The sequence below is a fragment of the Nansenia antarctica genome (genome assembly GCF_963989245.1).
Source record: "Nansenia antarctica genome assembly, chromosome: 7".
Lineage (NCBI taxonomy): Eukaryota > Metazoa > Chordata > Actinopteri > Argentiniformes > Microstomatidae > Nansenia > Nansenia antarctica.
The window spans coordinates 900,587-927,839 of record NC_137677.1 but is presented as its reverse complement, the minus strand read 5'-3'; the positions used below and the strand labels follow the sequence as shown (position 1 = coordinate 927,839).

Genomic DNA, 27,253 nt, shown 5'->3' with positions numbered 1-27,253 from the left:
TTTATTTTAATGATATAGATAATCTCTCGTAAGAAACAAGATGTATATATCTATCTTTGATATCTATCCCACAAATTTATAGCATTGCTTTTTTTTCTCTACATGCTAAAAGTTTGTTAGTAAAAGTACATTATACACTTATATGATCTCTAATATGACAGGCTAATCACTGAGGATGTATATTTCCAAATCTCTTTGATCACAGAGAGAAGCAAACTGCAAAACTGGGATCAGAACAACCATCACGATATCTTCCGCGGATTTTTCATAGACTTAAAGCCTAAAAGTGCAAGTCTACCCTCAAAACCCTACCTTCCAGTAGCCCTTCACCTGACTCACCACCTTACTTACCACCTCAGTTTACCATCCAGGAAGGTCTGCCGTGTCCTCCTCGCCCCAACTACAGTACCCATCTAGGCTAAGGTGTCTAGTGCTCCAGCCCAGGCTCAAGCTCCAGCTAGGCCCAGCCATGGTGCTGTGTGAGGACAGGGAGTGTGGCGTGTGCTACCAGGCCTACTCCCGCCAGGAACGGATCCCCAGGGTGCTGCACTGCAGACACACCTTCTGTGCCCCCTGTCTGGAGACCATGTCTCAGGCCAAGAGCGGCCTGCTCACTGTCAGCTGCCCACTGTGCCGCCGGATGACCTGCGTGGGCCGCGGGCTCAGCCTGCAAGAGGCCCTGTGGGTCAACTCCAGACTGTGGGACCAGATACCGGAGACCTCGGAGGAAGAGGAGGAGGAGGAGGATGAGGAGGAAGAGGAGGAGGTCAAAGAAGAGGTTGTGGAGGAGAGGGTGGGGGAAGCTAATGGACAGGCACAGCCGTCTCCACAAGCAGAATGGTGAGTAGTCCTACGTACTGTATATAAGGGACTGGGTCTATACAGATCAGTGGGTGAGTAGGCTACCCTATTTGAGGTGCAATGACCTCTGACCTTAGTTACTTAGTGACTGAAAGGACACTTAACAGGTAGGCCTGATGCACCAGTGGACATCTGGCTGATTGGATTGTTCTCCTCAATCAGCACTCTCCACGCACACACACACGCACGCACACACACACACACACACACACACACACACACCTAATGGTTGTCTGACATCAGTTGATCAGTGTACTCTGGTGCCACAGTGTCAGGTATATGCTCTAACGGTCTCTCTCTCTCTCTCTCTTTCTTCTCAGCGCCTCTTCAAAGTGTTCCAGGACAAAGCTCAGACTTCCAGCCTTCCTGAGGAGGTTTAGTCTCACCAAGCAGCATCAAGAGAGAATCGTGCCTGGCTGCAATAATGTGTAAGTCCTGATCACTTGTAATTGACCTAAAAAAAGATTTTTTCTTATCATTGTGCTCTATGAAGACGCTGTGCTGTTGCATAATGTGGTAGCCACATTTCATAATTCAAACAGCCGTCCTACTATGACCCTGTTCTGTTGAGAACATTAATATGTTCAAGTCAAGACTAAAAACCCATCTGCCTTTAAATGACTAAATAATTAAATTATGATTATATATTGATTGGAGCACTTTGAGCTGCAACATTTACAGGAAAAGTGCTATACAAATAAAAGTTATTAGTAAGTAAAGCAAGTAAGTAAAGCTTTATTTATATAGCGCCTTTCATACGTGAAATGCAACTCAAAGCGCTTTCGTTGTTATTATTATGGAGGAATTTTCCATGGTCTAGTAGTTGGATTTACTTAAATACCAACCGTATGTTACTATGGTTACACTCACAAATAAAAACACTCCAACTTTGTTTATAATGTTTTCGGTGAACATAACTTTACAGATGCATTTAAACGTGGTGATCACATGCAGAAAGTGTTTAATCCCTTATTGTGTCCTTCTTTAGTGAGCCACTGCATCTGTTGTGTGTACTAATTATTTGTTGTTGTTTGATTTGTATCAACAGAGAGATGAAATCCTGGCGCAGGCTACCGACTACTGACACTGGAGAAACCCTTTAGGAGACGCTAACACACCAGGGGTGACACCAACTATCAACTGTGGGGTGCCAATCAGTTCATTATGGAACACAAACTGCCTTTTTTAAACTCGGTATACATTACCAGAGGATATCAGTCAACCGCACCACCCTGGGACAAAGGCTCAGAGACAGACGATTAGAATGAAGCATGCATCCATATGTTTCTAACAAGAGTGGCTTTATTGTTGAGAAGCAGTGAAACTACTGCAGATGCCCTGTCACCCCATTAGCTATTCTAGACTTAATTCCTCACAGCTGGTGCAGCAGGATTTGGTTCAGCTGCCCCGACAGAGCAGGCGGGCGTCCCCCGCAGAAGCCCGAACCCCCGAACCCCCACCCAACAGATGGCCAGCCGAGGACGTCCCTCTACCCAAATCTAATCACACACCGTCTACACACAGAGCATTTAATTTATTACTAGCTTTTGTATTTATGTGAATTTTATTTAAGTTATTTTTAAATAAAAAATATGTATTTGATAAAACCCTTGCATGTATGTTTTATTTATTCATTGGTCTTAGTTCATTAGACTCATCGTGATGTTAGAATTATAAGGTTCTATCTCCATTTTTGGTCGAAATTGAGTTTTTTTTACATAATCTGATCCATTGGGTGTTTATTAATGCCTGTGTGGTGTTATTTTTAAAATGTTGACATTTTTGAGTTAGTTAATTAATACAAATACAAAGGTTCCATCTCACAGAACATAATGGGATGTAAAAACGTTGACGCTCAATATCTCTGAACTGCCCTAAACGGAGATAGAACCTTATCATTCTAAACGGAGATAGAACCTTGTCATTCTAAACGGAGATAGAACCTTATCATTCTAAACGGAGATAGAACCGTATCATTCTAAACGGAGATAGAACCGTATCATTCTAAGATCACGTCATATCAGTGTAATAAGACATGTGAAGGGTCAGAGAGTATTACAGTTTGTATTTGGTTTGGTTTACTGTGGCCATCTGCGTTGCCTCAGGCGATTTAAGTGACAATCAGTGCCCTAATAATTAAAATAGAGTGCCAGAATTATACATCCACCCAGGTCATTTGTCTTGTTTTATAGAGATTATCTGAGCAGATGGTTATTAAGTTGTTATTAATTACATTTTCAAATGTAAATACGGAGCGCATGGCTCGTGTCAGTTGGGAGATAGTTAGGCAAGTCTTCATAATGAGGCAGTTTGTAGCTTTGTACTGAAACAGGCCGGTGGACAACAGGCCATTTCACCTAGCTTTCACCTAGCTTTCTCCTAGCTTTCACCTAGCTTTCTCCTAGCTTTCACCTAGCTTTCTCCTAGCTTTCTCCTAGCTTTTACCTAGCTTTCACATAGCTTCTCCACATCACCCATGAGAAATGAAACACTTGTCTGTGAAAAAACAATGATGCAAAAGGGATCATCTCAATCCTATAATATGTCCAAGATTACCTTGGTGGGCCATGCTACACAACAATACATCACCACAAAGGCCTCAGTCATCCATGTAAGTGGATTATGAGCTCTCTTTTCATTTAGCATCTGTCTGGTCGCACACTGCCAGATACTGGACCAGAATACCAGATCATCTCATCTGTCTGGTCGCACACTGCCAGATACTGGACCAGAATACCAGATCATCTCATCTGTCTGGTCGCACACTGCCAGATACTGGACCAGAATACCAGATCATCTGTCTGGTCGCACACTGCCAGATACTGGACCAGAATACCAGATCATCTCATCTGTCTGGTCGCACACTGCCAGATACTGGACCAGAATACCAGATCATCTGTCTGGTCGCACACTGCCAGATACTGGACCAGAATACCAGATCATCTGTCTGGTCGCACACTGCCAGATACTGGACCAGAATACCAGATCATCTCATCTGTCTGGTCGCACACTGCCAGATACTGGACCAGAATACCAGATCATCTGTCTGGTCGCACACTGCCAGATACTGGACCAGAACACCAGATCATCTCATCTGTCTGGTCGCACACTGCCAGATACTGGACCAGAATACCAGATCATCTCATCTGTCTGGTCGCACACTGCCAGATACTGGACCAGAATACCAGATCATCTGTCTGGTCGCACACTGCCAGATACTGGACCAGAATACCAGATCATCTCATCTGTCTGGTCGCACACTGCCAGATACTGGACCAGAATACCAGATCATCTGTCTGGTCGCACACTGCCAGATACTGGACCAGAATACCAGATCATCTGTCTGGTCGCACACTGCCAGATACTGGACCAGAATACCAGATCATCTGTCTGGTCGCACACTGCCAGATACTGGACCAGAATACCAGATCATCTGTCTGGTCGCACACTGCCAGATACTGGACCAGAATACCAGATCATCTGTCTGGTCGCACACTGCCAGATACTGGACCAGAATACCAGATCATCTGTCTGGTCGCACACTGCCAGATACTGGACCAGAATACCACATCATCTCGCCCATGGAAATGGCCTTTCCCCAAGTGTGTTAGATATGCCTCGCACATGTACACACACACTGGCTCAAGTACACACACACTCACTTTAATCCACACACTGTACACAATGAACATGCACATGTGTGTCACGCCGACAGACTGTTGCAGTTAAACTGTAGACAAAAACCCTGAAAGACAAAGAGGTTAGATTACTTTGATAGACATTGTTGATATTTGTGAATTAAAAAATAAATACTCCTGCTCTAAATGAGGACTGGTTTGACCTATTGTCACGGTGAGTGAGGTGTTGTCATGGTAACCGAACAGGCTGGGACAGGCCAATGCTAATGTCTCTCAGACTTATCATGGACTTATTATTGGGTGTCACCTCATGTGGCAAAAGAAGAAGTGAGTAATGAGAGATTATAACCGTATTAAATTAAATGAAATATAATTATTAACCGTACCCTGGTTACTGCTCCCAACACGTCCCAGTTCATTAAGATGTTTCGACCCGAACGAGTCATTTCTCATGTTTCTGTCTTTCTGAACAGAGAGTTGTGACTGTGAGATGGCATGTGTGATACCAGGCCTGAAGATGACATCTCTATGCAGCCTCATCTGGTTAGAGTGAGTTTAAACACTGGCAGCAGTTAACACACACACTCCTGAGGCATTTTCCATTATTTTGGATCCAGGTTGGGCAAAAACCTGGAGGTGGAAAGGCCCCAGGCAGCAAAACAACGCAGCACTTGGGACGATGGCGCACATGGCCACGTTTGTCTTGTTTAAGTTTCCATGACGGACAGGCAGCCATATTACAATACAGACAATAGGAACAATTATCTTACGATTTGTGTGTCAATATAGGCCTACAGCTTAACCATTGCTGCCAGTGTGCTGAAGGGAAGCAAGCATCATTAGTAGATCAGCGGCATGCTGGTTCCCACCATAGCAGGTGAATAAACATGTACACACCTGTGAGAAAGGTGGAAACACCTGTTTGGGAGAGATCAGTTATAAACTGGCATTAGTAATATCACTGATCAGAGCTGCCAAGTCTCAGGCTTTGGCCGTTGAGACACACGCATATCAACCAGTTCACACTCTCACACGCCACACCTCAAAAACAAAGAACAAGAAGAAGCTATGTTTGGTAATAAGACATCTTTATTGATCATTTGGGACAGACATGCTAGATCTCTATACAGTGGGGATGGAGAGCCAGCTCTGAATCAACCAAGTCTGCTCCACAGAGCTGTGACAGGGAACACACACCCTCAGGGACGACCTCACCCTCCACCCTCAGGGACGACCTCTCACCCTGCACCCTCAAGGACGACCTCACCCTCCACCCTCAACAGCAGAACCCAAAACTCACAGGAGTCAAGTGGACATTCTCGCATTCTGGCTGCTGTGGTGTTTCTGCATCATCCTAAACATGCTTCCACCTCCTCCGGAATGTAACTACAGTTCTACTCTTGTGGGAAAGGAGGGTGCTATGCCCAGATTAGGGTGCTATGCCCAGATTAGGGGGGCGGAGAAGAAGAAACAGAAAACAAATATGAACATGTGTACATGGCAATTAATCAATCAATGCGTCAACCAAATAAATACCCCCCACCCCTCCCCCAAAAGTGCTCCCCTTACAAATCAAAACTCCATAAGATAGTCAGTAAATTGAGAGCGATACATTCTTAGGCACCAGGGTAATAATACGTTATCAGAACAAAAAGGGAAGAAATGTAACAGAAAGAGGTAAACAACGCAGAGGTTTGACACGACGTGGTGACATATCCACTCTTTTTTTTTTGGTGCCGGTGGCTTTAGTAGTGGGTAGGATTAAGGGGATGACAGTTCACATTTGGGTCTTCTTCATTTAGGCATTGTTAAAAGCCTTGACTACTCTAGTATAGGTCCTGTGTCCCTTCCCTTCCCTTCCTGTTCACAGTATCAACATTTAGAAATGGGAAAGTTTGAGTTGAGGCTGCTTAAAAACAAACGCAGGCCAGATATGTTGATATCTAAAACAGTCTGAAGTATGTTTCAGGCGTCTCACTTCTAGTAACAGCAGTCACAGACTGGACAGATACAGGCTGTGTAGGAGCGATAACTAGGAAGCAGACTATGATGATATGCCGTTAAGCTTCTCTCTCTGAGGGAGTTGTTCTGTGACTCAGCATCGGGGATTCAACCGTCTTTTACAATCCTAAACCAACTGCAGAGTTAAACCAACTGCAGAGTTAAACCAACTGCAGAGTTAAACCAACTGCAGAGTTAAACCAACTGCAGAGTTAAACCAACTGCAGAGTTAAACCAACTGCAGAGTGTCCAACCAACTCCATTCTGAGGCTGGCTCCAACGTAGAGACTATTATTTGGCTCATTAGGTGGTTAAGGACTGAGTTCACCAGTATTCACACAAGTGCTTCACTTTTGAAGAGAGTTCACAAATACTTAATTCTACACTACCCTTAAAGACACAGTACTCCAAATGTTTATGACGATTATGATCATACTCATTTTTACAGTGTTTCTGTAAGACTAAAGACTACATTTTCCCACTGACTCTCAAACATGTTCTTAAAAAGTGCATTAAGGTCTCACTTGAAAGACATTTCAAATAAAATAATAAGGTGTTCTGATCATTTGGTTGACCATAAAACCAGGACGTTAAGTTACCTGGCTCTAAAAACAGGACCAGATTCGGTTGTATTAACTTCCACTGCAAAGCTATAAAAATGCCAACATTGCATAATGCCAACTTCAGTAGTAGTAACGTTTTTTTTTTTTTTTTTAAATACACAGGCAACAAAGTCAATTCCATCATTGTGGGGGACACATCATATGACACAGTTTGATGACGAATGGAGCAGTCCTTAATAATCTGGATGTATATTTACAATGAAGTGCTTCACAACTTCATATTAACCTGAAAGGTCTACAATGTGCAAATTAGTATTTTCTTGGTTTATTTGACAGGAATGTAACTAACTGTTCACACCACGACCAGTTGGAGTTTACTCTGTGAACTTTCTTTTTTGTTTGTTTTTCTTCTTTTTTTTAGTTTTTTTACCGGAAACCTTGTAAGTAATGACTTCCTGTCTAGAGGCACGACAAGGCCTTTGATTCTGCAGACCTGCTGTCCGCTGCTCGTTAATATGTGAACTAAATCTACTAACCACAGACACAGATATGATACAGTGCAGCAGACGCAGGGGTCAGGGGTCATGGCAGTGAGGGGGGGGGGGGGGAGAAGGTTGAGAAGGTTCTATCTCCGTTTAGAATGATAAGGTTCTATCTCCGTTTAGAATGATAAGGTTCTATCTCCGTTTAGAATGAGAAGGTTCTATCTCCGTTTAGAATGATAAGGTTCTATCTCCGTTTAGAATGATAAGGTTCTATCTCCGTTTAGAATGATAAGGTTCTATCTCCGTTTAGAATGATAAGGTTCTATCTCTGTTTAGAATGATAAGGTTCTATCTCCGTTTAGAATGATAAGGTTCTATCTCCGTTTAGAATGATAAGGTTCTATCTCCGTTTAGAATGATCAGGTTCTATCTCCGTTTAGAATGATAAGGTTCTATCTCCATTTAGAATGATAAGGTTCTATCTCCGTTTAGAATGAGAAGGTTCTATCCGTTTAGAATGAGAAGGTTCTATCTCCGTTTAGAATGATAAGGTTCTATCTCCGTTTAGAATGATAAGGTTCTATCTCCGTTTAGAATGATAAGGTTCTATCTCCGTTTAGAATGATAAGGTTCTATCTCCGTTTAGAATGAGAAGGTTCTATCTCCGTTTAGAATGATAAGGTTCTATCTCTGTTTAGGGCAGTTCAGAGATATTGAGCGTCAAAGTTTTTACATTCCATGATGTTTTGTGAGATGGAACCTTTGTATTTTATGAATTACTAACTAAAAAATGTCAACATTTTAAAAAATAACACCACACAGGCATTAATAAACACCTAATGGATCAGATTATGTAAAAAAAACTAAATTTTGACAAAAATGGAGATAGAACCTTATAATTCTAACGTCACGATTGTGACAAGAACATGGGGTCCTAGAATGACACAGTTTGGCAGGTGCCCTCTATGATTGCATTCTAAAGTTGCCTATATAGAAAGCGTTTTTACATTTACACACACACTCGCGCGCGCTATATTTGACATATGGAAAGGTGGTCTAAACTCAAGTATCAGTTCCACAGAATTGTGAAGCAAAACAATGACATTTCAAAGAGAGTGCATTTCACAGGTCTTAAGTTAAGCATTTACTTGCTTGAAAACGTGTGTACACCAATAGACAGTACCTATGGTAAAAAAAAAGACTATTTAAATACATGCATTAGATACTCAGTCAGAAGTTACTGTTCAGTTTGCTCTCCAGCCATTGGACCGCCTGTTCCTCCAATCATTCAACAAGGTTTTCTGCATCATCTCAGAGCATTTCCTTCAATATACAAAAATACAAAAGAAAAAGAAATACTACCGTTCTACTTCTCTAAAAGACTATACACATGTTTGGGATTTTGGGGGCTTTTTGTTCATTGTTTTGTCATTTTTGAATTTTTTAGAATTTATGGCATTTATTTGGTTAATAAACCAAATGTACACTATTACTATTTTACAACTGAAATTGATGTGACTGTCGTTCCAACCGATGACCGATATTCAGATGAAGAGGCCAAATCCCTCATCTGAAAACTCAACTGGAGGCTAACCAATAGGAAGCAACACAACAAGCATGTGGTGTAAATGAAATCGCCCAATCAGGTGTCGGGTATTAACAGGAACATCCTCCTTCGGTGGTCTGGGGCTCCTGTGGTTTGTCCAGCTTGATGTCAATCACTGAGGGAAGGTTATTAAGGATATCACCATGACAGCATACATGTACAAACAATGTATGAACCCGTAGTTTAGGTGTAACTCCTATGTTACAGTACATGTGGGAATACGGTACATGTGGGAAAACTAGGGTTAGGTGCTACGTCGATTTGGTACATGCTGGCATGTCTAACCCTAACCCTAACCCTACCCCTAACCTTAACCCTAGCACCCTAGCACCTAACCCTAACCCTAACCCTAGTTATCCCACATGTACCGTAACATATGCATCAGTGGTCCCAGTAGCTCTTATCCTTCAGTTGGACACTCCTGCATAACAGTCATCTGCATAACAGTCATCTTCATTCTAAAACAGGCAACAATCACCAACCAGACAGACCTGTTATGTTAATCCAAACTAAACAGTCATAATGAGTTGTGCCGTATCTCCCAGGTGTACAACCTAAAATATGAGACTGGAAAGATAACAGAAAATAATTAAATACTTACATTTAGTACTAAAATTGTTGCCCTTCCGCATCTCATACATTGATGACCACATTTAGGATAGGTGAAAACATTGTAATTGTAGAAACACTTATCCCTTCAAATCATGGTGACAGTGGAAAGAAAGACATATAATAAGGATAAAGGTATCAGGATTCTGACAGTGTCTCTCACAGTCATTTAGAAATGATGTTACTGCCTCCTACCGGCCTAGCAGGGTACTTTTCTAACGGGGGCTGTAGTGTGATTGACATGCCACTAGGCGGTGCTGTTGTTCACAGATTTACTGAAGCATCCTCGTTCAACTATTAAATCCACGTAGGCGTCAAACAGTACGCTAACCACCCAGTAAGACAGAGATTTTACATTGACAGGTTAATATAAATCACAAAGGGAAGAGGAATTAAACAAACCTAACCATGTTGTGTGGGCGTTAGACATAGCGACTTAGCCTGTAATTAACATAAATTCACAGTGTGAAACCAAAAGCCACCAATTACCTTTGTTGAAGAAAATCTAGTATAACATCCCAAGGATGCCAAACAGAATAGACTTACAAGACCAGTGGTTGAAATGTAAGACTGCTCATTGGTGACGTCATAGTGATGTCACCTGCCTGACACACTACAGCACATAGCCTACTATTTACACACTCGCTTCACAGTCCTGAGAGACTGGGGGAATTTAAAAGCAAAGGAGGTTTCCAAGGACATCACCAGCTGTCATATTGTGTCTACCCTTGAACGTACGAGTGTGGTATGTGTGTGTGTGTGTGTGTGTGTGTGTGTCCATCTTCAGCTTTGCATAAGTACTGTGTGTCGGCCTGCAGGTGTCAACTGAAGGGTTTCCAGTTGATCTAGGGTCGTTTTTTTGAAGCCCCGCCCCAGTGAACCAAACCATTACCAAACCAAATGAGCCTTCAGCGGTCCAGGATTACTGGCCCCTTGTTACTGCATCAGCAGGGGAGGGGGCGGGTCCAGGGAGGCCCCGCCCTCAATATGACAACATCTACCTACTGACACCTCTACCTACTGACACCTCTACCTACACCCACACTGACAGGCTTATTGTAGTGTGCTACCAGGGTATTTAAATGATGAGGGCTGCACAATGTGCATTGTAAATGCTTTCCATGTTGCAGGTGAGCATCCACGCTGTGTCAGCACTGTTCACATCAACACCGACCTCGTCATCAGCCAACTGCATCTGTCTCACATGAGACTGATGAGACACTAATCACTACAGCACATTAAGCAACATCAGGAAACTGTTATAAATGAGCAGGGTGACAAATTATTCCACTTTTCACTAACTAGACAAACTGACAAAGGCTTTGTTTTTTTTCCAGAAGACAGACAATTTGTTCCAGAATGATAGGATGAAGGTAATCGTACAAAGAGGGCGTGTGGCGGATGAAAATATTTCAAATGTGAGTTTGTGATTCATTAGTAAACAGGTCAGAGGAGAGGGGAGGTGGGGGGTTAGCTAACCAGGCCACACAGGAGGGAGAGCCAGGCTGCTCTACTGATTTCTATTAACATGGACGACCCCGCTCTCACAGAGGCTAGCAACCCCACCTCCCCTCTCCTCTCCTCCTCCTCCTCTCCCCCTCTCCACCTCTCCTCCTCCTCTCCTCTGCTTCCTCTCCTCACCACCTCCCCTCCCCTCCCCTCTCCACCTCCCCTCTCCTCTCCTCTCCACCTCCCCCCCACCTCCTCCTCTCCTCCCCACCTCTCCTCTCCACTCCTCCTCCCCTCTCCTCTCCTCTCCACCTCCCCTCTCCTTCCCCCCTCCTCCCCTCTGCAGGGGAGATTACATGCAGGGTCTAAAGCCAGAGTAGGTGCGTGCCCCGAGAACCGTGACACCGTCATAAATCAGGGGTCTTCAACACCCCCTTCAACACCCCCCATTCAACACCCCCCAGCCCAAATCTTAAAAGGCAATTACAAGAAATGGTCCTCATAAATATTGTCTAAATATCTATCCTTACGCCCCCCTCCATCCTAAATGGCCAGAGTGTCACCTGGAACATAAACCAGAGGAACAACAGCAATGGAACGGTCAGGAAACATCTGACATGAAATACACATAACTGCCTGTCTCTGTGTGTGTGTGTGTGTGTGTGTGTGTGTGTGTGTGTGTGTGTGTGTGTGTGAGTGTGAGTGTGTGTGTGTGAGTGTGTTTGTGTGTGTGTGTGTGTGTGTGTGTGTGCATGTGTGTGTGTGTGTGTGTGTGTGTGTGTGTGCATGTGTGTGTTTTAACTGCCAATACCTGAGGGACTGTTAAAGAAAAAGCAAAGCTGGCTTCTATTTTATGTCCCTTAAGCACCAATGTGTTGTACATGTTTGAGTTTATGTTTGTATATAGTATATATATAGTTTATGTTTGTATATAGTAAAAGCCCAATGTAAGAGTACATACATTCCACTACACCCCAAGAGAGAGATCTGTTGAATCCCACGTATGTGATGGGCTTTCCCCTGCCATGCACCACACCCTCCTGGTGTGTGTGTGTGTGTGTGTGTGTGTGTGTGTGTGTGTGTGTGGCCTGTCATAACCAATCACTCCCTCCTCACCCACCCCCCCTTCACCACACCAGCCTCACACCTGCATTACGTTCAATTAAAATCTTGAGTATAATATAATTAATATTTGAGTATAATATGATTCTTGAGGTAATTGGCTGAACCTCGGGTGTGTGTTAATTGGACTACCGTATGAAAAACATAAAGCACCATTCCTGCCAGGTGATGAAGGATGTTTGACTGTTAAGACGACCTCTGTGACCTCTGACCTCCGTAAGTCACACAACAACAGTCTGATCAGATCAGGAAATTCGGAAAACTTAAACTCAGAAAAACATGGAACATGAAAAGATAAAATATTAGATTTACAAAAACAAATGGCAAGTGAGAAGCAAACCTTGTCAGAACAGCTTCACATGGAACCATTAATGAGAGTGCTGGAAGCACACATTAACATGATTTTCCATAAATCCCATGACCACAGAGACTGGCGCTGTCAGAGGTGGAACAACAACGTTAATGTCAGGTTGTGTGAGGCCTGTCTGCAGCCAGCATGATGACAAGCAAGCAAGCCAAAGCAAGCCAAAGCCCTATTAGAGGCCTGTATGTGTGGAAGGGTAGTTGACCCAGTGTCACACTAGGGGTTGGAGGGTTGGAGGGTGCGGAGGGTTCAGAGCCAAGTGGGCTAAGTTGTCCTCAGGCTCTTCAGTTTGTGATGTAACGTTGCCTGATATAACCCTAACATAATGTTGCCCTGGTACCAAGATTATGTTCACCGCTATACAGCTCAGCTGAGACAACATGTGTTGTAAACAGTCTTTGAAGAGGTGGACTTGTGGTTCATGGAAAGTCTTTAGACTGCAGTATGTACACTTCTGGTCACAACAACTGGAATGGCTGAACAAAACCAAGCTGGAAAATGTGTCTGAACCATTATCAACCGTTATCCACTGAAGGTATTCTGGGTTCACAAAGTAAAGTTGTCTTATTGATCAAGAGAATGGTAAATGGTAAATGGACTGCACTTACATAGCGCCTTTAGATAGATAGATAGACTTTATTTGTCATTGCTACAGTACAGGTACCAAACAACGAAATTTAGGAGAGGAGGCTCCCCTGGTGTTTAGGAAAGGAAAAAGAAACACATTTTAGAAAAAGCATAGATGCATAAAATCACAAGAAGGTAAGGAGCTGGTTTACATCAATAGAGGCTATGTACACAATCCACTGTACTATACTGCACAGATAGTCAACTAGGGTTGTCATATTTCACAAGAAAGTATTTTTTCACATTATTTTAAAGTGTCACAGTTTGCAGGCTTGAAAATGTACATGTTTGTGCCTCAGCACTAGCTGCCATACAATCCGTCCGGACTGTCCTGGGCCCAGAACTTAGGCCTTTTCTGTGTTCAGGGCCTTGACGGCCCTGTGGTAGAAGCTGTCCTTCAGTCTGTTTGTCTTAGCGGCCGGGGTCCTGTACCTCCTGTTCGAGGGCAGCTTGACAAAGTGTTCGTGCCCAGGGTGGGTCGGGTCCTTGGAGATCTTGGAGGCCCTCCTGAGACAGCATGTTTTGTACAGCTCCTCCAGAGAGGGGAGGGGGGCGCCGGTGATCTTCTGTGCTGTTCTCACGACTCTCTGTAGCTCGCTTCTCTCCGCTGCCGTGCAGCTGTGGAACCAGTTGGAGATGCCGAAGGTGAGGATGCTCTCCACTGCGCCGTGGTAGAAGGCCACCAGCATCTCCTTCTTGCTGTGTTGTTTCTTGAGGCATCTCAGGGTGTATAGCCGCTGTTGTGCCCTCTTGATGGTGCCTTTAGTGTTGTCCTTCCAGGCCAGGTCATCCCGCATGTTGTGTCCCAGGAATCGGAGGTTTGAGACTATCTCCACGCTCTCTCCGTCGATGAGCAGGGGCAGGATCTCTGACTTTTTCCTCCTGAAGTCTACGATGAATTCCTGGGTCTTTGACTTGTTTAGCAGCAGGTTGTTAACCTTGCACAGCTTGCTCAATTGCTCTACCTCATCCCTGTACGCCGCCTCGTCCCCCCCCGAGATACATCCCACCACGGTGGTGTCGTCTGCAAACTTTACGATGTAGTTGCTGGGGTGGATGGGGGTGAAGTCGTGGGTGTAGAGGTTGTAGAGGATGGGGCTTAGCACGCAGCCCTGGGGTGACCCAGTGCTGAGGCTGAGGGCTGTGGAGGTGTGGGGGCCCACCCGCACCCTCTGGGGGCGGTCGGTCAGGAAGTCCTTGATCCACGCACATATAGAGTGTGATAGACCCAGGTCTAGTAGTTTGGTCACTAGCCTGTCTGGAAGGATGGTGTTAAAGGCGGAGCTGAAGTCCACGAAGAGCAGTCTCGCGTAGCTGTTTCCCCTCTCCAGGTGGGATAGAGTGGCGTGGCTTTATCCAAAGCGCTTTACAACGGCCTCTCATTCACCCATTCACACACCAAAGGCGGCCAAGCTACCATGCAAGGCGCCGGCCCGCTCACTGGGAGCAAGTGGGGGTTCAGTGTCTTGCCCAAGGACATCTCGACATGTGGCCAGCCGGGGCTCGAACCGCCGATCTGCCAACCTTGCGATCATTAGACGGCGACTCTACCTCCTGCGCCACAGCCTCCCCTTGAAGAGAATTCAAACCTTGATTCTTGAGGTGTAAAAATAATATTGTTGTGTCTTCCCGGAATACTAATTTACAAAGATGATCCATTATGGCCCAGAGATGCAGACGGTCTCTGGCTGATCCAGGAGCCTAGCAGAGATGCTCTGGTCCATTAAAGAGGTAATGAGCGACGCGGGGCCAGTGAGAGCCCAGACTGCCCTTAGGGGGCCACTTACACTAGGGACAGAGATGAAACGTTGGGCCATTTACACAAATTGATTCAGAACACTATGGCCGACATACAGTATCTGTTTGTGCAGGGAGGGACCCCATCCTCCTGTCCATCCATCTTCTGACATCATCGTCTCTGAATGGCGGAGTGTAACTGACTGGTTACAGTCATGTGAAGAAGATAGGGTTAGGGACACCCCATGAACATCTTTGCCTTTTTCAACATATTTAAGGACATTTGATCTTAATTTTTAACAATATTGAGAGATGTAATATGACGAATGAATGTCTTTAAACATAATTAGTAACATGTAGTTAATAGAAATGCAATTTTCTTGTGAGGAAAAAGTTAGGACACTCCCACATTTATTACTACTTTAAAATGCGTAGAATTAGAATCAAGTGCACCACATCAGGTGGTTAGAACATGGTTAGTGAGGATATTGAAGGAGCCTGTCTGAGGTCTGTCAAAAACCCCATCAGGGCAAGGCTGAGACTTCATATGACTGAGGCTTCGCTGCACATCTCTCACTGTTCTCTAGATCCTGACATATTCAGTCCCTGCCACTGACAAGCATACCCATAACATGATTATTCTCCACACAGGCCATGGTGGGACGATTCTTCACACAGGCCACAGTGTGAAAACATCGTGTGCTGGATTTGCACTAAACTTAATGCTTTGTAGTAAAAAAATAAATAATGTGTAGAGTGACTGGAATAATGTTGTCCCGTCGACACTTTTCCCTCTCAGCCACACAACTTACTAAGTCTTACTAGACGTGTTTAAGTCTTACTAGACGTGTTTAAGCCTCCCCAGTCAGTCTCCCCGTAGCATTGCTGGGTAGTTGTGTTCCCTCTCCATTTGTTCAGTTTGTAGTGACAAGCTGATAAACAGAATGATTCCTATGCAGGGGATAGAGGGGACGCGGCAAAGACAAAGTTATAGGTTTGAACTATTATCATTGCAAAATTGCATCACAAATGAAAAGGTAATTAACTTTTAAAAACCCAGGCTGTGTACCAAAGATCAGTGGGAAACACCAACTGAACGTATTTCAATTTCAGGCTCTGCGGTAAAATTAGAAAATGAGCAAATAATCAAAGTGGGCGGAGCTTGTGTCAGAGTGGGAGTGGCTTAGACAGTTAGTGGGCGGAGCTTGTATCAAAGTGGGCGGAGCTTGTGTCAAAGTGGGCGGAGCTTGTGTCAAAGTGGGAGTGGTTTAGACAGTTAGTGGGCGGAGCTTGTGTCAAAGTGGGCGGAGCTTGTGTCAAAGTGGGAGTGGCTTAGACAGTTAGTGGGAGGAGCTTGTGTCAAAGTGGGAGTGAGTGGCTTAGACAGTTAGTGGGCGGAGCTTGTGTCAAAGTGGGCGGAGCTTGTGTCAAAGTGGGCGGAGCTTGTGTCAAAGTGGGCGGAGCTTGTGTCAAAGTGGGAGTGGCTTAGACAGTTAGTGGGCGGAGCTTGTGTCAAAGTGGGAGTGAGTGGCTTAGACAGTTAGTGGGCGGAGCTTGTGTCAAAGTGGGCGGAGCTTGTGTCAAAGTGGGAGTGGCTTAAGTCAAAGTGGGAGTGGCTTAAGTCAAATAATTGTGTACGCTGCTGTATATTGTTGTTCTATTCTGTTCTTGACAATGACAGACTGAGTTAAACTCCCAGCTGCTCGGCTCCAAAACAGGATGGTCTCTTTCTTCAGCACAAAGAACAGCATGGCAGTTGCTTAGTTTTCAAGTCCTGGGGTGGAGTACAAAAAAAAAGAAGAAAAGAAAAAGCAGCCACCCCTGTCTCCGCGCTCACATCACACTGTGACATCCACACTTGGCATCAATGGATGAGCGGAGCCAGGGTGGCTCTGTGACTGACGACTGAAGGCGGATGACTCCTGTCACTGCATTAAATCACCCAGCCAAGGCCTGCCTGTCACCCACCACCGGACACGTGACACGACACCCGCTGTAAGAACCCTCTCACCCCTCTGTCTGTCAGGCCCCGCTGCTCAAACACAGCCGGTCGCAGGCAGAAAAGCTAATTTAATTGGATGTGTAGCTGAACACGGGAGTCATGCTTTTACTCCGGGGGGATGTCGGACTAAACAAGGAGAGAGCGGAGAGGGTGAGGAGAGAAAAGAGGTCCGTTGACGCCTCAGTCTCCTGCTCACTACTGTAAGCCAACCTAGATATCACATTTCAAAGATGTCCCTGTTTGTCCAACGTACCCACATGTCAACAAGTGTCCTGGGCTTTAACTTATCTTTTCATTCAGGGCAGTGTGTGTTCTAAATTGTTTTGATTTGAAATGTCCTGTATCTAGATGCTGGGTCTACTGTATCTAGATGCTGGGTCTACTGTATCTAGATGTACTGTATCTAGATGCTGGGTCTACTTGATAGCTGTGGCACAGGAGGTAGAGTCGCCGCCTAATGATCACAAGGTTGGCAGATCGGTGGTTCGAGCCCCGGCTAGCCACATGTCGAAGTGTCCTTGGGCAAGACACTGAACCCCAAAATTGCTCCCAGTGAGCGGGCCGGCGCCTTGCATGGCAGCTTGCCGCCATTGGTGTGTGAATGTGTGTGTGAATGGGTGGATGAGAGGCCGTTGCAAAGCGCAGCTTTAAAAAAGCTTTTTGCAGCAGCAAAAAAGGCGCTATATAAGTGCAGTCCATTTACCATTTACCATTTAAAGACCCGACAAACTGTGCTGGAACTGACATTTTGAAACCTTTTCAACACTGTTACCTTGAGAGCACAGCAGGACTACCTTGTTACCTTGAGGACACATATATATATATAATATTGTGTTGAAGCCTGAGTGGCTCTGCGGTAAAAGGATACTTCCTTCTTTGCTTGTCTCCTGCATGCTCTCCATCCCCGGCAGCGCCGCGGCCACGCGGCGGAACAGCTGAAAAGAGAGAGAGAGAGAAGAGAGAGAGAAGAGAGAGAGAGAGAGAGAGAAGAGAGAGAGAGAAGAGAGAGAAGAGAGAGAGAAGAGAGAAGAGAGAGAGTCAGGGTGCTGCGACGACATGTCTGTAACCAGGACATCCCCCCACCCCCGTCACCTGTGGACCCCATCAGCCCCCTCAGACAAGAGGCTCCCAGCATGCACTGCGGTACTGCTCTTGAAACCATACCATTTTCTCACACACACATGACAGTTGGGATGACAGCCAACGTGACATACCCTTTCCCTCACACCACTTAAGGCTTGTGTGCCGTTCCGGGGTCTACTGCCCATCTCATTACACTCGAGTCAATTACGGCACATCTCCAACATTACAGGCACAAGAGGAATGGCCCATTATAGGAGGTAAACGACCTCCCAGAGGCCTCTCAGTGGCTCATGCTAGTTTGTTCCCCATGATGGCCACAGGGACAGGACAGGTCCCAGCGTGCCACAGTGTGACAGATCACCTGACATCGCGCAGGCAGAGGTTACAACAAGGATGTCGACCAAAAGAAATGTCAGAGGGGCTATTTAATGCCTTTTTGGTGTGGATGGATGTTAGCTGTGTTAGCTACGTCTACACAAGCAATTCATCCATCAAATTATCTTTGTATGACCTTCATTGGACCTTACATGAAACTCTTTTTTGTACCAAAAGAAGAAAGACCTAAAGAAGAAAATAATTACTTCTAGGAAGTCCTCTCGTGATCCAATGCCCCCATGAATGGGGTTGTTAAATACATAAAAGAGTTATGTATTTTCTCTCTCTCTCTCTCTCCATCTCTCCATCTCTCTCTCCATCTCTCTCCCTCTCTCTCCATCTCTCCATCTCTCTCTCCATCTCTCTCTCTCTCTCTCCATCTCTCTCTCTCCATCTCTCTCTCTCTCTCCATCTCTCCATCTCTCTCTCCATCTCTCTCCATCTCTCTCCCTCTCTCTCCATCTCTCTCTCTCTCTCTCCATCTCTCTCCCTCTCTCTCCATCTCTCTCTCTCTCTCCATCTCTCTCTCTCTCCATCTCTCTCTCTCCATCTCTCTCTCCCTCTCTCTCTCTCCATCTCTCTCTCTCCATCTCTCTCTCTCCATCTCTCTCTCCCTCTCTCTCTCTCTCTCTCTCTCTCTCTATTTCTCCATCTCTCTCTCTCCATCTCTCTCTCTCCATCTCTCTCCATCTCTCTCTCTCTCTCCATCTCTCTCTCCCTCTCTCTCTCTCTCCATCTCTCTCTCTCTCAGTCATCTCGTGATCCAACGCCCCCAGCCATCTTCCATTTATTGCAGTGCATCATGGGTAAAACCATATGAGACTATGATGCCGTCCAGTAACCACCGTATCTTTATTCCCTGGCCCGTTTCCTAACGACATTAAACAGCACAGACACGTTCCAGACCTCCTTTCCCTTCGATCCAGGCTCATAAAACACACCCATCTGGCCATGAATACATGGAACAGTTTGAGGGCGCTCGAGGCAAGGAAGAGAAGTAGAAAAGAGGGCAGTTTGGCTAAACGCCTTCAAGTTATTGTTTTTGACAGCCAAAGAAATAGAGATAAACCATAAACCATACTCCAGTGTATCTGGGACAGCATGTACAACATGTCCCCTGTCAAGTGAAGAACGTAACACTATACTACAGCTATCCACCTCATCAACCAACATCATGACTGACAGATGGATCTAGATCGAGTACCTTTCTAGAATGAACAGAAGCGTAAATTAGCCCCCTAGCCTGGTATCAATTGTACAAGGTTACAATGGTGGAGGGGTGACACAGCCAGGGCTAACAGAGGGCTCTTTGGGAGCAGGCGTACAGCCTTTTGTTTTATCAGTTCTGCTCTGGTCTCTCCCCTCCTTGCCCTCCTCCCATCCTTAGCCATCCTGGAGGAGAATAAAAGAATGGAAGTTGTGTTTGCCTCAGTACTGGGAGAGACCAGACACGTCTGCCAATGGTTCCCTTCATAAACACACAGACACGATAATAGCTCTGCTGCTGTTACTGTTCTGTTCAGCTGGTCTTTATCGGACAATTCATTAACTATACAGACGGCTGTTGTTGCTTTACAACAACCAGCTGTTTTAAAGAGAGAGAGAGAGAGAGAGAGAGAGAGAGAGATGGAGAGAGAGATGGAGAGAGAGATGGATAGATGAAGAGAGAGAGAGAGATGGAGAGAGAGAGATGGGGAGAGAGAGAGAGAGATGGAGAGAGAGATGGGGAGAGAGAGAGAGACAGAGATAGAGAGAGACAGAGAGAGAGAGAGAGATGGAGAGAGAGAGAGATGGAGAGAGAGAGAGAGAGATGGAGAGAGAGAGAGATGGAGAGAGAGAGACAGAGAGAGAGATGGAGAGAGAGAGATGGAGAGAGACAGAGACAGAGACAGAGACAGACAGAGACAGAGACAGAGACAGAGACAGAGACAGAGACAGAGACAGAGATGGAGAGAGATGGAGAGAGAGAAAGCAGAAAGACATCATGATGACCTCTATGAGCCAAGGCCAGTCTTCCCATCACATCAGTGACCTCAGACAGACTGTCTCTTCCTTCTCTGTCCCATCAGCTCAGCCTGCGGTCCAGATCTGTGTTTCCTACAGGGGGCGAGGGCAGTAACGCTGGCGTCACAGGTCCCTGTATGTATGGTGTGTGGGTGGACAGATCTGTATCAACCAAGGTAGCTGGTGCGTCTGTCCAACCCACTCATCAGAGAACTCCCAGCTCTCTCTCTCAAGCGCACTTCCTGCGTGTTAGTACATTAGTGTTACAGTAGATTCTGACTATATACCCCGTTCTCTTACAGACAACCCACACTTACCAGGTGTGAATCAGCTCTGAGTGTATTATTCAGTCAGGGAAAATACATTAGTGTTACTCACGCACACGCACACGGCCGCACGCACGTACGTACACGCACATACACGCACACGGCCGCAGACATGTCGTGACCTTAGAATTATAAGGTTCTATCTCCATTTTTGTCAAAATTTAGTTTTTTTTACATAATCTGATCCATTAGGTGTTTATTAATGCCTGTGTGGTGTTATTTTTAAAATGTTGACATTTTTGAGTTAGTAATTAATAAAATACAAAGGTTCCATCTCACAAAACATAATGGAATGTAAAAACTTTGACGCTCGATATCTCTGAACTGCCCTAGACAGAGATAGAACCTTATCATTCTAAACGGAGATAGAACCTTATCATTCTAAACGGAGATAGAACCTTATCATTCTAAACGGAGATAGAACCTTATCATTCTAAACGGAGATAGAACCGTATCATTCTAAACCAGGGGTGGGCAATTCATTCTCACAATGGGCCACATGAGAAACCGGGACTATTGTTGAGGGCCGGACCAGTAGACAAACTTATAACATCACGTACAGAAGATGTGTATCATATTACAATCACAGTCACCCTTATTAAACTGTTTAATCATATCTGATTCCCTTTGCAAGCCATTAAATCAATAACATTATTATCAAACGTACATTCTGTTAAATGCAATTACGTCACACACATGCAGAGACAGCCCAGCCTCTCCAGACTCATAAGAACACAGGACTCTACATACATGAGACTGTTTGACTTCTCTGGGTGTTCACATTATTATAAATCAGATGCTCTCATACTGTATTTTCATTATTAGCTAGTTATTATTGTAATGTTTACCTATTTTACTGTATCTGACATTGCTGCTGCATATTCACCATCTAGCAGACACACTGAGAGCACAAAATATATGATAACAAACCATAACCAGATCAGAAATTACTCTGTGTGGGGAAATATACCATAATCTTTCCTAATGAGTGACAACAGATAAAGATTAATCTAAATGCTTATTTTACTGCTTGGTCAGTCAGCATGATTGACAGGAGAGATGGTCAGAGGGGCAGAGTTTTTACCACCATCATTCAGGTAAGGGCTGAAGAATGGATAGAGTTTGTCAGTGAAGGTGCAGCCAGTGAAAGAGTAGATCAGAGACCTGGCCTCCACATCATAAAAGGAGACCTGGCCCTCCTCATAATCCACAAACACCCCCACCTTCTGGGGCTTCTCTCTCAGGGACAGGGGGACACCAGGGCCAGCGAGTGCCCTGTACTCATTTCCATTCCTCAACCAGACAGTCCAGTATCCTTTCACAGGGCTCAGTGTGATCTGCCCCTTCCTGTTGATGGACTCTCTGGCCACTCCTACAGACCACCCAGTCTTCTCCTTCACCTCCACTTCATAGTAAAACCTCCCTGAGGAGAAACCCTCCTTTCCCAAGACAAAGACACACAGGGAAAACCTCTCTGTGTTATCAGGGACATTCTTTCTTGTGTCTCCAGGTCTCACTTGTTTCCCATCCTCAGACAGAATGAGACAGGGATGTGCTGTATCAGGGTCCAGAGTCACGTCCACTGCATACTGCTGAATCATCTTCAGCTCAACATCGCACAACTTCTTCACTTCGCTCGTAAGTGTCTCCTCCAGCTGAGACACAGCTCTCCTCACAGTCCCCACGTAGAGATCACTGTGAACCCTGACCTCAGACCAGTCCTTGGTGTGTGGAGGGGTGGACAGGGAAGGGAAGCTCTGGAGGAGGTGGAGGTGGTCCTCAGTGTGTGAGAGCTGCTCCAGCTCAGTGCTTCTCCTCTGTAGCTCAGTGATTTCCTGCTCCAGCTCTTTAATCAGCCCTTCAGCCCGCCTCTCTGCTGCTTTCTGCTTCTCCTCGATCACGTCAAGGAGCTCAGCCTGGCTTCTCTTCATGGAGTCCACCAGAGCAGTGAAGACCTGTACGCTGTCTGCTTTCTCTCTCTGTGCATCTTTCTTACTAAGATCTACTGAGTGTTTGATCTCTGAAACCTTCTGCAGTCGCTCCTGGATCATCTGCTGAACATCTGCCTCTGTCTTCCCCAGCTGAGCCTTCCTCTGTCCATACTCCTCCTCTATGGGGACGGTGTCATGGGTCTTGTGGTCTGTCTCAGTGCAGAACTGACACACACACATTTCATCACTCCTACAGAACAGCTCCAGGGGTCTGTCGTGCTTCTTACACATCCTGTCTTCCAGGTTCTCCACAGGGTCGATCAGCTTGTGTCTCTTTAAGCCTGCGACTCTCTGATGAGGCTCCAGGTGAGTCTCACAGTAAGAGGTCAGACACACCAGGCAGGACTTCAGAGCCTTGAGCTTCGTCCCAGTGCAGACGTCACATGACACTTGTCCAGGTTCGGCAGGGGACTCATCTTCAGCCCTGACTCTCATTGTCTTGAATTTCTCTACAACCTCTCTAAGCGTTGTGTTGACGCGAAGCTCAGGTCTTCCATAGAACGTTTCCTTACACAACGGACACAGACACAATTCGCTGGTGTCCCAGTATCCTCTGATACAGGCCATGCAGAAGTTGTGTCCACATGGAATAGTGACTGGGTCAGTGAACACATCCAGACAGACAGAACACAGGAACTGCTCCTCAGACAGGAGACTGCTGGAGGAAGCCATATCTAGAGAGACCAAAGGTGACACCATAAAGCATTTCCTGGAATCAATCAGATCTCGATAGTTTCAGCTATGGAGCTGTCAAGACTGCCTTATGAGATTATACAGCGACCAATGATGATAACATTATTCTACATCACATAGAAAATGTCCTTCAAACAAATCAATACGTTTTACATGCTGAACTGTCTATAAACCAAACTGGTAGAGACTACACAATAGTTTATCTTGACATGTCACTGTAAGTCTCTCAACTCACCTGTCTGTGATTCTGTGAGAGTGTAGATGCTGTCTCTCTGTCCTTTCTACTGTATGTGTGATAGATGCCTGTTTGAGGACAATATCTAACAAGTTTGAGAGAGTCTGCCCTTGTCCACGACACACTTTACGTCTCTACACAGTTTAGTTTCATTTCAGCTGCCTGACGTTGACATGCTCCTCCCCTCCCAGTACAGCTCTCCTCCCTGGAACAGAGTTAACCCTTTACAGGCTGCTCTGTTTCTAACATGTGCTTTTACAGACACGCTCTTCTTACCTGTCATTAAGAATCATCAATCATCATATTGTTCCCAGTCAGTATAAACTGTAATCACAATAATATTTGTGATCAGGGGCCTCATTTATAGAAAGTACTTTGGATAAAATGTTGAAAACCACGTCAACGTAGTGATTTATACAGTTTCAACTTGAGTCGATTTGACCGTGGAAACGATCGTAGCTCTACGTCGGGTATTGACCTTGACGTACGCACATTACCTACTGGTTATGCAGAGTTATTACAGGCATGTGAGCCGCACTGCCTACTGTAATTCATGCAAAGTGAAACTAAAGTGGCTTGTGAAAAATGAATACTCGACGTCGAGCTACGATCATTTCCACGGTCAAATTGACTCACGTTGAAATTGTATAAATCACTACGTTGACGTGGTTTTCTACGTACGACACGGGTAAGATCAACATTTGATCCAAAGTACTTTCTATGAATGAGGCCCCTGGTCTTGTTAAAAACCCAACACTCTGCAACAATCTTTCTCTGTTTAACGAGCAGACATTTCTCTCCTCAGCATCTCTCCAACTGCACATTACAGTGAAGATGTGTAACATAGTCACGCACGCACAAACGTCAATTGAAAATAAAAATTGTCGCCTTCAAAATAAAAGCAATGCAATTGTACTGGACGCATTTGCCTACACTAATTTACATGTTATTTCTATTATTATGAAAAAAACATTTTTTTGCCTCACGCAGGGCCAGCCAGGGACAGCCATAGGGCTGCATGCGGCCCGGGGGCCGTACAATGCCCAGGTCTGTTCTAAACAGAGATAGAACCTTATCATTCTAAACGGAGATAGAACCTTATCATTCTAAACGGAGATAGAACCTTATCATTCTAAACGGAGATAGAACCTTATCATTCTAAGCTCACGGTGGGTCTCTCACCTGTTTGACGTTGTAGCCCGTCTTGGCGCTGGTCTCTATGAACATGACGCTCAGCTCCTTGGCCCTCTGCTCACCTTCCTCAATAGTGATTTGCCTGCGAATGAGAACATTCACAATCCTCAACAAACTGCTGAATCATGTTCATATAATTCCGAAATAGTTAGATAATAGCACACTATACATACAACATAGTTTATTATTATTATTAATAATAATAATAATAATAATAATAACTTTAATTTCTATAGCGCCTTTCAAATGACCCAAGGACGCTTTACAATTCAAGGGAAATGATCAGACAGACAAAACAGCAAACAAACAAAGCAAAACAGAAACAGTGACTAGGGGCCAAAGGCCTTGGAGAACAGATGTGTTTTGAGGGCTGATTTGAAGGAGTCCAGGGTGGGTGGGGGCGTTGCAGATCACTATGGGGAGGGAGTTCCAGAGAGTAGGTGCGGCCACGCTGAAGGCTCTGTCCCCAAAGGTCCCCCCAAAGGTCCGTAGGTTGGTGCGGGGGGTGGACAGCAGTTTGTTATCTATCATACCGTAACGACTCTGTATAAAGCCTGTTAGCATCTCGACCAAGCCAGTTACCTCTCGCAGGACTGGTGGTCGTGAGTTCGATCCCCGCTAAGAGCAAGCTACTAACTCTACCCCATTGTTTGCTACTACGACACATTGTATTTAGGAGATAAAAGGTGAGAGATACTGGAGCACACAGACGACAACACTCCCCCAGTCAACCACATCATTCTACTGCTGCATTCACAGCCGTGTCATAGCGAGGCAGCTAGAGGCGTTAATTAATTAATAGCGAACGCTGATTAATTGTGTTGTGGCTTGAGAAAATAATTACAGCCCATTTGTATGACACTCTAATGAATTAGCCCATTCCCGGGTTCCTGGGATTGTGGGGAAGCGAGAGTGTCAGGTATCTAATGATGTCCTGCAGACAGACTACCCAGCCTCAGCCTCCGCCTGGTAACACAAGTGTGCTTAAGTCCCAGTGCCAGTGGTCTTCAGAGACGGGCATGATGATGTAACCCGCCTGTCTCCTTTGTTCTGCTCTCAGCACAGAGAGAATCTGAAGAGGAGTAACACCCATATTTACCACAGCTTTAGACTTGGATTCATTTACATTCGTTTTTCCTGAGGCGCAGGGACTGCTAGTATAGGAGGAACACATTTATAACAAGGTATACTGTCCATCCATCCATACTAGACCAACAGCAACAGACCCCACCCAAATCTCCATGAAAATACATTCCCCCCAGTATAATATCCTTTAGAGCGAACATTATCATCTGTCAAGGACAGCAGCGAAAAAAGGTCAACGTTCATAAATCTAAGGGGATTATAGGGGATAGAGATCGACCAGGGATAAGACTGTGACAGAATGACTAAGGGAAATGAGAGAAGCGTCGCTAGTAAGAACAGAACCACAGCGCTGTAACTGTAACGCACTGTAGATTATTTACATAACAGTGACACATCACAGAGACTCGCACAAAGGCTATTTATGGAGACATACCTCCTCAGAGTTCCATCTTAATGAGCACATTGGTTCATTCATCCTCAGACATACCCGAGCCCTGCAAGTCTACTGCATAATATGAATGGAGGAATACATTTCAACACTAACATTACGCTACAACATGTGTCTTCCTAAATATCCAAGCCAGTCCATTCGGTGGTATAAAGCTTTCTGCTTTCTCTTAGCGGTGGCAGCTCACCTTCTGATAAAGCCCATCCCTTCAGTTCTCCATCAGTGTTGGACGGCCTCTAATCTGTCTAACAGCAGCCAGGATGGGTCCCAGACATCCCAAGGAGACATACTGTCACTATCCTACTGCCCCGATATCTGTGTGGCTCCGCTGTGAGTTGGAGTTCCGTTACATTGCAATTACAACACAATTACTAATGTACTGTGTAACATTAAGGTGTTGTTGTGGTGGTGGTTGTGGTGGTTGTGGTGGTTGTGGTTGTTGTGGTTGTTGTGGTGGTGGTTGTTGTGGTTGTGGTGGTTGTTGTTGTGGTTGTTGTTGTGGTTGTGGTTGTTGTGGTTGTTGTTGATGTGGTGGTTGTGGTTGTTGTGGTGGTTGTGGTTGTGGTTGTTGTTGTTGTGGTTGTGGTTGTGGTTGTGGTTGTTGTGGTTGTTGTTGTGGTTGTGGTTGTGGTTGTTGTGGTTGTGGTTGTGTTGTTGGTGTTGTTGTTGTTGTTGTTGTTGTTGTTGTTGTTGCAGAGTAACTACACAGGTATAGGGGAAACTTCATGCAAAGTGTTACCAGGTACTGTCTTTC

General features: G+C 45.1%; 3 protein-coding genes across 4 annotated transcripts in view; 1 reads left to right on the top strand and 2 right to left on the bottom strand.

The window, feature by feature from the left end:
- Nucleotides 1–469: 469 nt before the first annotated feature.
- Nucleotides 470–5,857, top strand: LOC308161884 (E3 ubiquitin-protein ligase RNF186; the record flags this gene model as incomplete). The annotated part of the gene is made up of 2 exons (XM_080535962.1): nt 470–699; nt 5,728–5,857. 2 exons carry the CDS (start codon nt 470–472, stop codon nt 5,855–5,857), a joined length of 360 nt encoding a protein of 119 aa, XP_080392088.1.
- A 3,347-nt stretch (nt 5,858–9,204) lies between these two features.
- The window catches only part of rab6ba (RAB6B, member RAS oncogene family a), a gene marked incomplete at both ends in the record, with an annotated part of 71,708 nt that continues 53,659 nt past the window's right edge, over nt 9,205–27,253 (bottom strand). Inside the window, 3 exons of one of the 2 annotated variants that reach the window (XM_080536207.1) lie at nt 9,205–9,269; nt 17,933–17,999; nt 24,954–25,047. In XM_080536207.1, the coding sequence (XP_080392333.1) occupies nt 9,205–9,269; nt 17,933–17,999; nt 24,954–25,047 (226 nt within the window). The remainder of the gene's footprint in view (nt 9,270–17,932; nt 18,000–24,953; nt 25,048–27,253) is intronic. The other variant, XM_080536208.1, reaches the window with a different exon arrangement.
- LOC308162104 (E3 ubiquitin-protein ligase TRIM21-like) lies at nt 21,860–23,515 on the bottom strand (the record flags this gene model as incomplete). Its single annotated transcript, XM_080536206.1, has 1 exon — nt 21,860–23,515. The coding sequence occupies one exon, from the start codon at nt 23,513–23,515 to the stop codon at nt 21,887–21,889; it is 1,629 nt and encodes a 542-aa protein (XP_080392332.1). The 3' UTR covers nt 21,860–21,886.